This window comes from Exophiala xenobiotica, assembly GCF_000835505.1.
Source record: "Exophiala xenobiotica strain CBS 118157 unplaced genomic scaffold supercont1.5, whole genome shotgun sequence".
Lineage (NCBI taxonomy): Eukaryota > Fungi > Ascomycota > Eurotiomycetes > Chaetothyriales > Herpotrichiellaceae > Exophiala > Exophiala xenobiotica.
In genome coordinates, this window is record NW_013562490.1 from 1298516 (window position 1) to 1310047 (window position 11532).

Genomic DNA, 11532 nt, shown 5'->3' on the forward strand with positions numbered 1-11532 from the left:
TCGCGGTATGTATGGACGACGTTGACTCCCAGAGTCTTGAAACCATTGAAGGGAATGATCCACATCCGCCAAGTCTATTTGGACCACGAACACATCGCCATTGACCATGGAGCAGAGAGGCGGTTCAGACGGCTTTGGCTTGGGTTACACTCCAGCTATGTATCGAGTCAACCAACAAGTCAGGCGAGCCCCAGGACAGAGCCTCGAAGTCCCTCAAGTCTCTATTTCGGGCCAAGATAATATTCCTCAAACCGGCCCATTTGACGCATTACTTCAACATGTCGACATTGGCCGCTACCGCGACTCTGTTTGCCAGTATCTCAAGGTCCCTTCGGATCTATGGTTCGCGCTGTTCTGTTGTCGAGTCCCGTCAACGGCTCAGACGATACTGAGCCATCACCTTATGCAAGTATATGGCTCTCTTCCAGCTGGTCTGTGGCAGCGTCTTGTGGCCTTGAGGAGCGATCCTCACTTTGACTATCTACAAGAGGACTTGGTGTGCATGGTGTCTGCAATCCCCGTCTCCCAGCTCCATTCACGATCAGGATCCGACGCGTCCCCATTTGATCAATCATCCCCCGAGAACATTCGCAGTGTGGGCACGATTCAACCTTCCCCAGTGCAGAGTCCTGGCGACACAACACCTTGGCCGGTACTGGATGTTGCAATACAGACACAACCCAGCACTACGGTGGCTCCTGTTTCCACCGTCCGACGCCACACGAACTCCAGAAATCCTTACTCGAAAGAAAAGGGGAAGGGGCGGGCCCCTGATGGTCAGAGATATTTTTGTCCCGAACCTGGTTGCCCGCATCCTCCGTTCAAAAATGCAGGAAACTATCTTATTCACATGTGGCGCTGCCACCCTGAATATCCCAAGCGTGATCCTGCTTTTGCTCTCAGGTGCATGCCATCAAATGAGGCAGATGAAACAATATCGAACGGCAATTCGGCCATCGTGGATGATATATGCGAACCATCTGTGGCGCCTGATGAAGGCCTATCATTCGGATTGTTCCAGGAGACGCTTCAGCGTCCAGGCCGCCGCTTCCCACCCAGGAGGTAAAGGTGGGAATTCACCTTTTCTACCGTATGACTCGCTGAGCGAGATATACCGGTAGTATCTAGCGAGAGAATGGTCCCAGGAAGAACACCGGATTGATTTTAAGCGCAGAGATGTTACAATGCTCGATGTGCGGGGATAAGAGTGGTTGTCGTCCGAATGAATTGCTTCAAATGATGGAGGAGGGCCAGACTGATTTGCTCTGTTGAAAAAGACTTATGTTATAAGGAAGGATGCCCCTTATTCATTGAAAGTCACTGGGTCAGACGAATGGGACTGATTTCCCTCCTGATATGAAGTGCGATGGGCTTATCCTAGGCTGGCCTTGGGTCAAGTCTTCCATTGCAAGTATTGCACTTATGATGTCCCCTCAACACATTCTCCTATCGAGCCTGTCGGGTCCGTCACACCTCATCCGCGGAAAATCCAAGCTTCTTCGACAGCTTGGGGTCCCAACACTGGGCCTGCCATCTGATCGTCGAATTGGGAGCGAGTCTCTGAAGTGACTGGGTGACGCCCAAAAATTGCGCAATGTGACTCCGTAGTGCGCCGTAGTACGGAGTACGGCCGAGTATTAATATTCTAACCACAAGACTCGTGCAAAATCTTGAGCTCCCGACCACATCAACTAATTCGACCTCCGTCCCTGCTTGAATGACTTGAATGAAGCCCTTCAAAGACTGGATACGGTAGGTATGCTTGTTCTTTGCCTCTTCTCTCTTCTTCTTCTCGCATAGGTCGCATCCCATGTCTTGTCCTTCATCCAATCGAGCATGAATCCTCGCACCGCTGGGCTTGAAAAATCCATATGGCGAGATTTACCTGAAGAAACGTTCCGCAGCCATCTTGTACAGCTTGAGGAGCGCACAAATGCAGTGCCGGCAGACGCACAGCAATTTCCAGTGTCAGGCCCTTTCTTCGAGAGAGACACAGATGCTTACACCTTTTCGCTTCACGATGAACTGAGACTCGCAGACGCATTTGCCTTTATAGCAGCTGTCCAGGAAGGTGCCCAGAGCGTTGCAGCAGTTTGCCTCGAGGAGAATGCTCGAGACCGGACATTGACAGTCCGCTTTGCTGCCGTCGACGCCATCAATGAATCCCTCCAAAAGGCACTGAGTACAGTCTGCGAGATACTGGCCCACTCAGCTGAGCAAGGAACGGATAGCCACGAACAATTCGATGGACTATTTCAATTCGTGACGAGGTTGCATGTTCAACGCTTGCTGGGCCGCCTTCGCTCATCTAAATGGGAGAAGCCGAAATACCTTTCTCGCACCCACAAAAAGCCATTGTGGCAGGACTTTGCGAACCTGATTCACCGCATACAATTTCTCTACACGAAGAATGAAAGAGCCGTAAGAGATGTCGTCGAAAGCCAGCTCGGGTCCCTAGCCGAACTGTATTCGGTCTTTGAAACCATACCTTCGAACTGCGAAGAAGAATTTTCCCATCTCACTCATCTCATCCACACAAGCTACGACCGCTGCACGTCAGAGGTACTACAAGGCTACGCTGCCCGCCTCGCTGGTGCCGGACAAACGAACCAAGTGCGAGCTGCCGTCAAGACCCTTCGACAAATTGAGAAAATAGCTGCCTATTACCGCGTGCCAAGTACCCTCATCCGCGCCTCTCGCCGATATCCGCATTATTTCCTCCAACAGCACCTCCGTCTTGTATACCTCCCACCATACGCCAGCATTCCTACATCTATCGGCTACGAAGAGTGGGCAAAGACGTGCCACGTTCATGCTGAGGTACAACTCGTGATCCACTATGACCTGAACTCGCTCCTCGCCACCAGAGTCACCTCTACCGGAACCGCTCAAGTCAAGGTTCTCCCACCACGTGTTATCGGCACAAGTAAGCATCTTTGCTACTTGTGCTACCTATTCATCAAAACCCACGGTCGCTTCTTGCCTACGAATACGCATGGAAGACTATATGACCAGTGGACGATTCCGGATCTTGTGGAGTTTACCGATAAACAACGAGAGAGATACAGAGATATCATCATAAAGATGGACGATGAGGTCGTGTCTCGGGCAGCAAACCCGCCATCGTGGAGGGCAGAACCGATGACAAGCAGAGAGAATCTGCTTGATGCCGTAAGGGATGAGTCGTCAATCGCACTTTGGCGGACACTGCAGTCAGAGGCACAGTAAGCAGGAAAGTTGGGCCCAGCATGCCCCAGTAAGTTGGCGCTCGCTTTTTTGAGGACTGTCAGATTCACAAGTCATCTCTGGCCCAGGTCAGCACGATTCTGCCACTTTGGTTTCTCAGATCTGGTCGTAAGAATGTCGTCTAAGCAGACCAACCTGGTCGAGTTTCAAGAATCCTTCATTGATGTGGCTACGCAGTGATTGAGCAGGGAAATATCAGTGTCGATGTTGGGGAGCATGACGGCCAATAGGCTGTCTCGGCTTCCTTGATTATGAGCAACACCTCCAAGGGGGTCGCACTGTTCTCCAATCGATGAGGGTCACCCAGACGGCTACTCATAGTCCATCATTCTCCGACCTTTACAGCGGCCTCAGCCCTAACTTACCGTAGCCTCGGCGTGCCTCGGTTCAAGCTTTCTTACCGATGGCCTGAAATGCGGGGACTAACGCCATCACCACCATCATCCGGGAAAACGTCTTGCGGAGAGAGATAACTAATCAATTGTACAATTTCTCGAGGAAAATATATCCCAAGCACTGTGATCATCCTTGATCTACTTGTGTTGTGAAAAGATTTTGACAACTACTACCGGATTCATAACGTCGACAAGTCAGAGTTCCTCACCATGTCGTCCCTCAACAATGCCTACGTTCTCGGCGTCGGTCTCACGAAATTCATCAAACCACGCCAGCTACGACCATACCCGGAGCTGGGCTTTGAAGCAGGCACTAAAGCCCTTCTCGATGCGCACATCACATACGATGATGTCCAAACAGGTGTGGCATGTTACTGCTATGGCGACACAACGTCGGGCCAACGTACCTTTTACCAATTCGGCATGACCAATATTCCCATATATAATACCAACAATGCCTGCGCAACTGGCAGTACCGGCCTTCAACTTGCTCGAACCCTTGTCCGCGGCGGCATCGTTGATGTCGTTATGGTCATCGGCTTCGAGACAATGAAGCCAGGTTCCATTAAGAGTATCTGGGACGATCGGCCTAGTCCGATGGGCCTGGGCACGAAGATGATGGAGGATACTAGGGGCAAGCACGATAGCCCTAGGAATGCACAATTCTTCGCGAATGCCGGCAGGGAATATATGGAGAAGTAAGTACTTTGTTCTTCCGTCGTTGCGCAGGCCGACCGTTAGCCTTGGTTGCTTTATATCAAACTCGCCTCCGCAATGCCGCTCTTGCCTCGCACTATGCACCACATCACGTCTCCCCTTCACGACCATACGACTCCTCTTTGGACTTGCATCCCATCTTTCTACGCAATTCGACAACTGACTTGTGCTCCAGATACGGCGCCGAAGCCCGCGACTTCGCCGAAATCGCGCGTGTCTCTCACGAGCACTCCTCACGCAACCCCTATGCTCAATTCAACACCGTATACTCACTCGAGGACATAGAGAAATCACCCATGATCCACTATCCGCTCACAAAATTGCAATGCAGTCCGACGTCCGACGGCGCTGGGGCCGCGATTGTAAGTGACCTTTCCTTCCTTCCTTCCTTTCTTCCTTCGCCAAGACACCCGGGCAAGTTTCGCACAGGCTTCTCGGTTCTTAAAACCCCTCTCTCTTGGAGATAAGCTTCTAACATTGCCGTCTTAGATCGTATCCCAACGCTTCCTCGACTCCCGGCCTGAACTCAAGTCCCACGCCATCCTGATGGCCGGTCAATCACTTATGACCGACTCGCCCGCGCTGTTCTCCCGCAGCTCCATGGACCTGGTTGGGTTTGACATGACCAAGCGCGCCGCCAAAGCCGCGCTTGCAGAAGCCGGCGTGTCCCCGCGCGACGTCAAGGTCTGCGAAGTGCACGACTGCTTCTCTGCCAACGAGCTCATCCTGCTCGAGGGTCTGGGCTTCTGCAACCAGGGTCAAGCACACCACATGGTGCGCAACGGGGACATCACGTACGGCGGCAAAGTCGTGGTCAACCCGTCAGGCGGCCTGATCTCCAAGGGCCATCCGCTCGGCGCGACGGGCCTGGCCCAGTGCGCCGAACTCACGTGGCAGCTGCGTGGGTGGGCGAACAACGGACGATTGGTCAAGGACATCGATGTTGCGCTGCAGCATAATTTGGGCCTGGGAGGGGCGGTCGTGGTTACCGTGTACAAGCGCGCCGATGGAAGGAAGAATACCGATACATCGGTGCAACAGACCGACGCCGAGATCGCAAAGGTCAGTGGTTTGGGGTACAACCCGGCCGTGGAGGCGAGAGGGGTCACGAAAGAGGAGGCCGAGAAAGTCCGGAGTAAGACTGGGAAGTGTGACTATGCGTTGGGCGAGACGGCCGAGAAGTTGCAGGCGAGACTGTAAACACCGACTTGTCAAGAATGGTATACTTGGGGTTGTGTTTCGTTGATCCCAGTGACCATCCAGCAGAAGGAGAGTAGGTACATGATTTGAGGTAAAGCTATATCGCTCATCGAGTGCCGATGTAAAAAGTTGTTGTACGATGAATGAAGCAGAGTTAGCTACGTACTTCCAATGGCTTGAACGAGATCGTCAAGTTGACCGTGGCTTCACCCTCGAGGTTCCCGCTGCAACGAACATTACGAAAGTATCAATATCTCATGTAGGACAGCAGGCGGAAAGTGGAATCAATTATAGTACTTTTCATGTTCATGGCTGGCTGACGAAGACTATGCCCAGTCTGTCCCTCACAACCACACAACGATGACAGTATATCCTATTGCATAACTCGCCCAGCGCATTCCTCTGGGACATTCCTCCCACTAGTACCAGTACCACACTACTCGCACCACCCCTTCGGTTGACCCCTGTATCGACTGTACATGGTGCTAGCTCAAATTCTTATCCCTCTTCACAGCCAAGAACGTCAGACTCCAAAGCTGTCTAACGTCACTCTCCGTTCCCGAGCTCACGCCCGGCGGAGGCGGCAAAGCGCCCAGCGGCGTGGTGACGAATCCAGTGGCGTTGCTATACGTCCAACTCCACACTTCGCCCTGCAGTTGCGCCGAGTTGGCCTCGATGCTGTCCCAGAGCACATTATACGCTTTCCTGACGTTCCCGTAGACGTTGGACATCCCGCACCAGGCCGGAGGAGGACTAGTACTAGTACTATTCTTCGTCGCGCCACCACCACCACCACCACCATCCGTGGTCACGTTACAACGGCCGAGCTGCCGTTCCAAGCCCCGCGCCATCATGGCGAGCTGGAACGACCAGACCACGGTGCCGTGGTAGGCGGAATTTGTGAAGTTGGCGATCAGCACGTCCGAGCCTGACAGGGCCGGGTTCGCGACGACCATGCTCTGTGGCGTCATCAAGCCGGCGGGAAACGAGCGGACCAGGCTATTTGCTGTGGCGTTGATGAAGCGCGTCTCTTGGGCCTGGGCTTCGGAGGACGATGACGATGCGTTGACGAAGAACACGCGGAAGGCGGCGTCGCTGTGCATAACGTCGACTGAAGATAAATGGTTGTAACCATTCAGGGCAATCGCATAGCTTGTGACATTGCCGGACTGCGGCAGGGATGAGGCGTTCGTCGGACCGTCGTAGAATGTCGCCGTGTTGACGAAATACTGGAGACGGTTCCGCGCAGTCGAGGCCGTGATGTTGCGCTCGAAGAAGCGCAGGGTGTGTTCTTCCCAGATCTGAGCGCGGGTGTCGGCGAGCGTGCGCCATGCACTGACGTTGACGCTGGTGTTGTTGGGAAAGACGCCGGGTATGCGTGCGAGTTGGCCTATTGCGCGAAGCGCCGCAGGGACGAGGGCGGTGTTGACATCGAAAGGGATCCGGCCGCCCCCGATACCGTAGGTTGAGTCGCGCCATTGGCCGACGATTTCATCGGGCTTGAGATGGATCAGGTTCGCCACCGTTTGATTCTTTGCGAATGCTGCTGTCTGGTTCATGATCTTCCCGGCGTTGATGAGGGTCAGGTTGGCGTAGGTAAGATTGCGATTTTGGACGTCGATGGAGCCAGCTTTGCGGCTCAGGAGCGGAGCAACGCGTGATGGGTTGTTGTTGAAATATTGCGCCATCAGGACCGGTAGGTAGTAGTCTGTGTCTATCATGGGGTAGGTAAATCCAGGGGCAGTGCTGGTCATGTTGTTTTGCAGATTGAGATACGTAGCATAGTCACCAATGGTTTCCTCATGACACACAGATCCATCTGTGCGGTTGATGCGCTCAAGGACTGCGCCAATGACTGCTTCGGTTGCGGAACCGTTGCCTTGACTCAGTACCGGTTCGAGGAGAAGAGCACTGATCATGCTGTCTCGGCCAAAATATGTCAAGAATCTCCATGCTCCGGCAAGGAGTTTCTCCGTATAAGACAGGAAAGACAGGGAGGTGGTCTGGCCGGGTTGTTGCTGGATCAGGTTCTGGGACGCAGTGTTGAGCACTTGATTGGGTGTAAGCTGCGTTAGTTGTGGGTAGTTAAAACTGGCCGAGAAGGTGTAGAAGCCCGGCCCGAAACTGATCGTCTTGTTGCGCGGGTGGATCGTGATGTTGGTGCCTGAGTTTTGATAAGGTACCAGAGTAAAGCTAGAGACGGTGACATTATCAAGCCAGAGTCGTGAGAGGGTTGCCCCCGTCTCGTTCGCCATTGTCACATTGATAGCATCTTGAATAGTGGGCCGAAGAAGACTCGGACCTTCTGTGAAGTCTCGAATCGTACGAATGCTGCCCAGGATCGGAATGGTCAAGGTTGCGGAGCTGTTGAATGAAAGGACTCCCTCGACTCCAACATAAGGGTACTTGGAGCCTTGCACGGTCTTGTAGACTGGTCCTAGCGGTTTCCCCATGGTTGAATTGACCAATTCGATGCCAAGGGAGCCATTCCGGCCATTTTGAGGCTGGAAAAATGTGCAGATGCCACTGTTACCGGCGGGCCATGCCACAATGAGTCTGGGTCCAATGATGGATAGATTCGAATCTGGGAGCGGACTGGTAACAACGACCTGTGAGTCGCTGTGGCAGTCCGAGTAAAAGTAGTTGTCGTAAGGTGGATCACGGAGGTGTTGAGTTACAGCCTGGCACGAACCTGAGCTCTGGCCCAAGGCTGCTTGAAGCCATAGTGCAGTCACGGCAACGAGGATGCCCAGCATGATGAGTAGAGAGAGTGATTTTGACAAGACGTCAATCAAACGTTCACGAAGAAGACGGACCTACCGAGTGGGAGATGACGAGGCATTAATAAGGTAGTACCAGCAGCGGATTGGCACTCGCTCGTGGTCAGCAGTGACTCTTGGAATGGAAGAGACTGGCTCCGTGCTTCCTGGATTTGGATCAACATGACATCAATGGCGAGCACGGGCGAGGCACTCGTCTGCGACGTGGAGAAGGTGATCTTTTACGAGGATAGAATGGCGAAGCGAGAAAGACTGGCAGTTTTTGCTGGACAGATGCGGGGGAGTTCGCTAGGTACATAAACCTCGGCAGATGTGGCTCTGTGGCCAATCATGAGCTGGTTTGTTTTGGTATATGTGTTGGACCCTAATATCTTCGGCGAAGCAGACCGCTTGGAATCAATTTCCACGTGACGTAGGCACGTGGCGTACGGGGAAGCTTAGAGCTCTTTTCGCCCTGACTCTGGACTGTCCTGTACTTCTCCGTACCATGTTTTACAAGCACGACGAGGCACTTTCCAGGCCTGAAGTCACGTCTCGGTTCTTCCAACTGCAAATCAACCAAGAACAATATTTCATCAATAGCTCATACTCCGAGCAGTCTTAATGGTTACCTCGCTGTCCGCAGAATACCTGGTATCGGCTTCGTTTTCGTTTATTTCAAGCATAATCAGACCGGCCACTGAAACCGGACATTATTCTTCGCCAGCCCTTCCTGCACAATGTCAATGCCACCAGATTTGATCATCCACTCCAGGCGATGATCCCGATACTCTCGCTTGAGCAGACCCTCCTGCAAGAAATCGTAAGCTGCAGCGACACCCTTGACACCCACCGAGAACTCGTCAAACACCGCCTTCACTGACGGCCGTTCTTTTGCACGCTCATACCACCTCCTTAGCGGTGTTCCGGACTCGGGTTCCAGACAGTACGAGGTTGAACGGTTCACAAATGGCCATACGCAAACGTCTGCGTATCCAAATTTATCGCCGCCAAACCACTCCGCATCCCCGAGCTGCGCTGTAAGCCAAGCTTGGATCTGCCTGACCTGGCCCCTTGCATTTTCTTTCATTCTCTCGGCCAGCTCGCCATCAGCGCGCTTAAACGTCTCAATCTCGCCCATCCCCCAATTGATGGCCTCGTACTGTGAGTCGCACACGTCCTCGATCATACGTGCTTTCGCACGTCCTGTGGCATTGGCAGCACGGAGGGGCAGTTTGGGGTATTTATCCTCGATGTACTCGAGGATGATGGTTGAGTCGAAGATCTTCAGGTCACCGTCGACCAACGTGGGAACTTCAAGCCGATGGTTATCTTGGACGAACTTCGGATCGAGAATTGTTAGGTTACCGCTGCCCCCTCCCTTCGGTGTCTCATGCTCGAATGGGATGTTCTTCTCACGCAGGGCGAGACGAATCTTCTGGGAAAAGGGGCTCACAGGGTGGTCCCAGAGGAAGAGTTCTGCCATCTTTATTTCCGGAGTGGTAACGTTTTGCGTATGATTCAGGTGATTGTTCGTGCCTTTGAAAACTGGCATACCAGGCTTTCTCGGAGAGTTAGAAGTTGGCTGATACAGGCCATCATAGTATGAGGGCAAGAGCAGACGAGAAATCCTGCGCGGTCTGCGGCGTCGAGAGTCTCGCCCGGCATATCATGATTTACTCTAGAGACACGGAAAAGTGATCGACATGGCGAATTTCCCGCCCCTTTCACCTCTTCGGGATTTCTGAAGCTGGAGGTTCTGTTTCGGCGTCTCGACACTCGGCAGCTTTGCTGCCAGTTCGGCACAGGCCAAGTCGTTACTTATAAACAACGCAGCCGAGCCCTGTACTTGTGTTTGGAACTGAGTTATTTCAGATCTCAAATCTGCCCTGGTTCGACTTCTAACTCACCGTGAACTTTGGCAACAAGCAGAGTCAACTTCAGTTTTTTCACTTTACGCCTTATTAGCTTCGGACACTCTGCCTTTGTTATATTCATCGCCACAGCAAGGCAAGATGGGCAGCATTGCAATCGACACCAACCCAAAGTCACCATTTCCCGATCCGACCGTCATAGTTACCTCACACAATTCCGCAGGCAAAGCCTTCATTCGAAGCTCGACGGTCGAGGAATCTAAACCATACAGCGGGATGAGAGTAAGCCACAGTCTTCTCTACACGACTTCAGAATTTCCACCCGACCTCAACAGCGAAAAGGACATCAAATTGCACGAAGAAATAAAGGCTGCCGGCAAATTGAACATTGTCAACCCGAACGGCACTGTCATCCGCCTTGTCAATTTCGCGCCCCACAACAAGTCCATGATGCACCGCACACAGAGTCTGGATTATGGTGTTGTGATGGAAGGAGAGATAATCATGGAGTTGGACGATGGGAGTAAGACGCTCATGCGCAAGGGCGATATTGCTGTCCAGCGTGCCACGATGCATACGTGGAAGAATGCCAGTGAAACTGAGTGGGCTAGGATGCTGTTTGTCCTGCAGGACTGCAAGCCGCTTTTAGTCGGTGGTCAACGGCTCCAAGAAGACCTGGGTCATGTTGGATATACCATCTTCCCAAGCAGCCGCAACGACGACTAGATCTATGAACCGGTACCTGTGAAGACAGAAATCATCAGTGCAAGACTTGACATGGCCAGCCCATTTGTGGAGGCGGTAGATTCCTCTTATGTGATGCTTAGATGTTTGCGGATATTGATACTCTTGGCCTCTGTCGTGGAGGAAGGCGCTGATGAGGGTTTGGCACTGTTTCCCGGAGAGAGCTGTGGTCACAGACCTCTGGATTTATTTTTCATCACCAACTCAGCATCGCTTCTTCGAGGCATCATCCCACTGTTCCCCTTCGTTGATTTATGGCTTCCAGACTTAGCCAAGTCTAGATGTGCCCGCTCGGAATTTTCGGTGACAGCCGCTTGAACTTCGAGATGCTTACTGTGCCAAAGAGACGGGATACTGAGCTCAGCACGGCAAACCCGGACTTCCAAATCTCACCCTCGAAGCTCGAAAGGATTACGCGTTACAATCCACGCTTCTGGTTTTCCGTGTCTCCACCTTCTTGGGGAATGTCAGATGGAGATACGATCGTGGACGCGGTAAGCTGGAGTATTTATCACTCCTCACTGCAATGTCTGATGGACGACCAAGGTAGAATTGTTTCTTCCATTATTCCAAGAAGGTGCCGCCGCTCGCAGGACG

At 52.7% G+C, this 11532-nt stretch overlaps 6 protein-coding genes across 6 annotated transcripts; 4 read left to right on the forward strand and 2 right to left on the reverse strand.

The window, feature by feature from the left end:
• Positions 1–106: 106 nt before the first annotated feature.
• PV05_08218 (uncharacterized protein) lies at positions 107–1066 on the forward strand (the record flags this gene model as incomplete). The annotated part of the gene is made up of 1 exon (XM_013457718.1): positions 107–1066. The coding sequence occupies one exon, from the start codon at positions 107–109 to the stop codon at positions 1064–1066; it is 960 nt and encodes a 319-aa protein (XP_013313172.1).
• A 770-nt stretch (positions 1067–1836) lies between these two features.
• Positions 1837–3652, forward strand: PV05_08219 (uncharacterized protein; the record flags this gene model as incomplete). Its single annotated transcript, XM_013457719.1, has 2 exons — positions 1837–3256; positions 3315–3652. The coding sequence occupies one exon, from the start codon at positions 1837–1839 to the stop codon at positions 3226–3228; it is 1392 nt and encodes a 463-aa protein (XP_013313173.1). The 3' UTR covers positions 3229–3256; positions 3315–3652.
• PV05_08220 (uncharacterized protein) lies at positions 3636–5762 on the forward strand. The gene is made up of 3 exons (XM_013457720.1): positions 3636–4339; positions 4534–4720; positions 4848–5762. Exons 1-3 carry the CDS (start codon positions 3852–3854, stop codon positions 5556–5558), a joined length of 1386 nt encoding a protein of 461 aa, XP_013313174.1. The 5' UTR covers positions 3636–3851; the 3' UTR covers positions 5559–5762.
• Positions 5763–5844: 82 nt separating this feature from the next.
• PV05_08221 (uncharacterized protein) lies at positions 5845–8314 on the reverse strand (the record flags this gene model as incomplete). Its single annotated transcript, XM_013457721.1, has 1 exon — positions 5845–8314. One exon carries the CDS (start codon positions 8312–8314, stop codon positions 6044–6046), a length of 2271 nt encoding a protein of 756 aa, XP_013313175.1. The 3' UTR covers positions 5845–6043.
• Positions 8315–9005: 691 nt separating this feature from the next.
• Positions 9006–9803, reverse strand: PV05_08222 (uncharacterized protein; the record flags this gene model as incomplete). Its single annotated transcript, XM_013457722.1, has 1 exon — positions 9006–9803. The coding sequence occupies one exon, from the start codon at positions 9801–9803 to the stop codon at positions 9006–9008; it is 798 nt and encodes a 265-aa protein (XP_013313176.1).
• PV05_08223 (uncharacterized protein) lies at positions 9459–11424 on the forward strand. Its single transcript, XM_013457723.1, has one exon. It carries the CDS (start codon positions 10333–10335, stop codon positions 10915–10917), a length of 585 nt encoding a protein of 194 aa, XP_013313177.1. The 5' UTR covers positions 9459–10332; the 3' UTR covers positions 10918–11424.
• The last annotated feature ends 108 nt before the right edge of the window (positions 11425–11532 follow it).

What these genes read in the sequence shown, in the direction of transcription:
- PV05_08223 (XM_013457723.1), top strand. Translation starts at nt 10,333, where the DNA reads ATGGGCAGCATTGCAATCGACACCAACCCAAAGTCACCATTTCCCGAT.
- PV05_08220 (XM_013457720.1), top strand. Translation starts at nt 3,852, where the DNA reads ATGTCGTCCCTCAACAATGCCTACGTTCTCGGCGTCGGTCTCACGAAA. An exon ending in GGCAGGGAATATATGGAGAA is followed by an intron (nt 4,340 to 4,533) that starts GTAAGTACTTTG and finishes CTTGTGCTCCAG; the next exon opens with ATACGGCGCCGAAGCCCGCG. An exon ending in ACGGCGCTGGGGCCGCGATT is followed by an intron (nt 4,721 to 4,847) that starts GTAAGTGACCTT and finishes TTGCCGTCTTAG; the next exon opens with ATCGTATCCCAACGCTTCCT.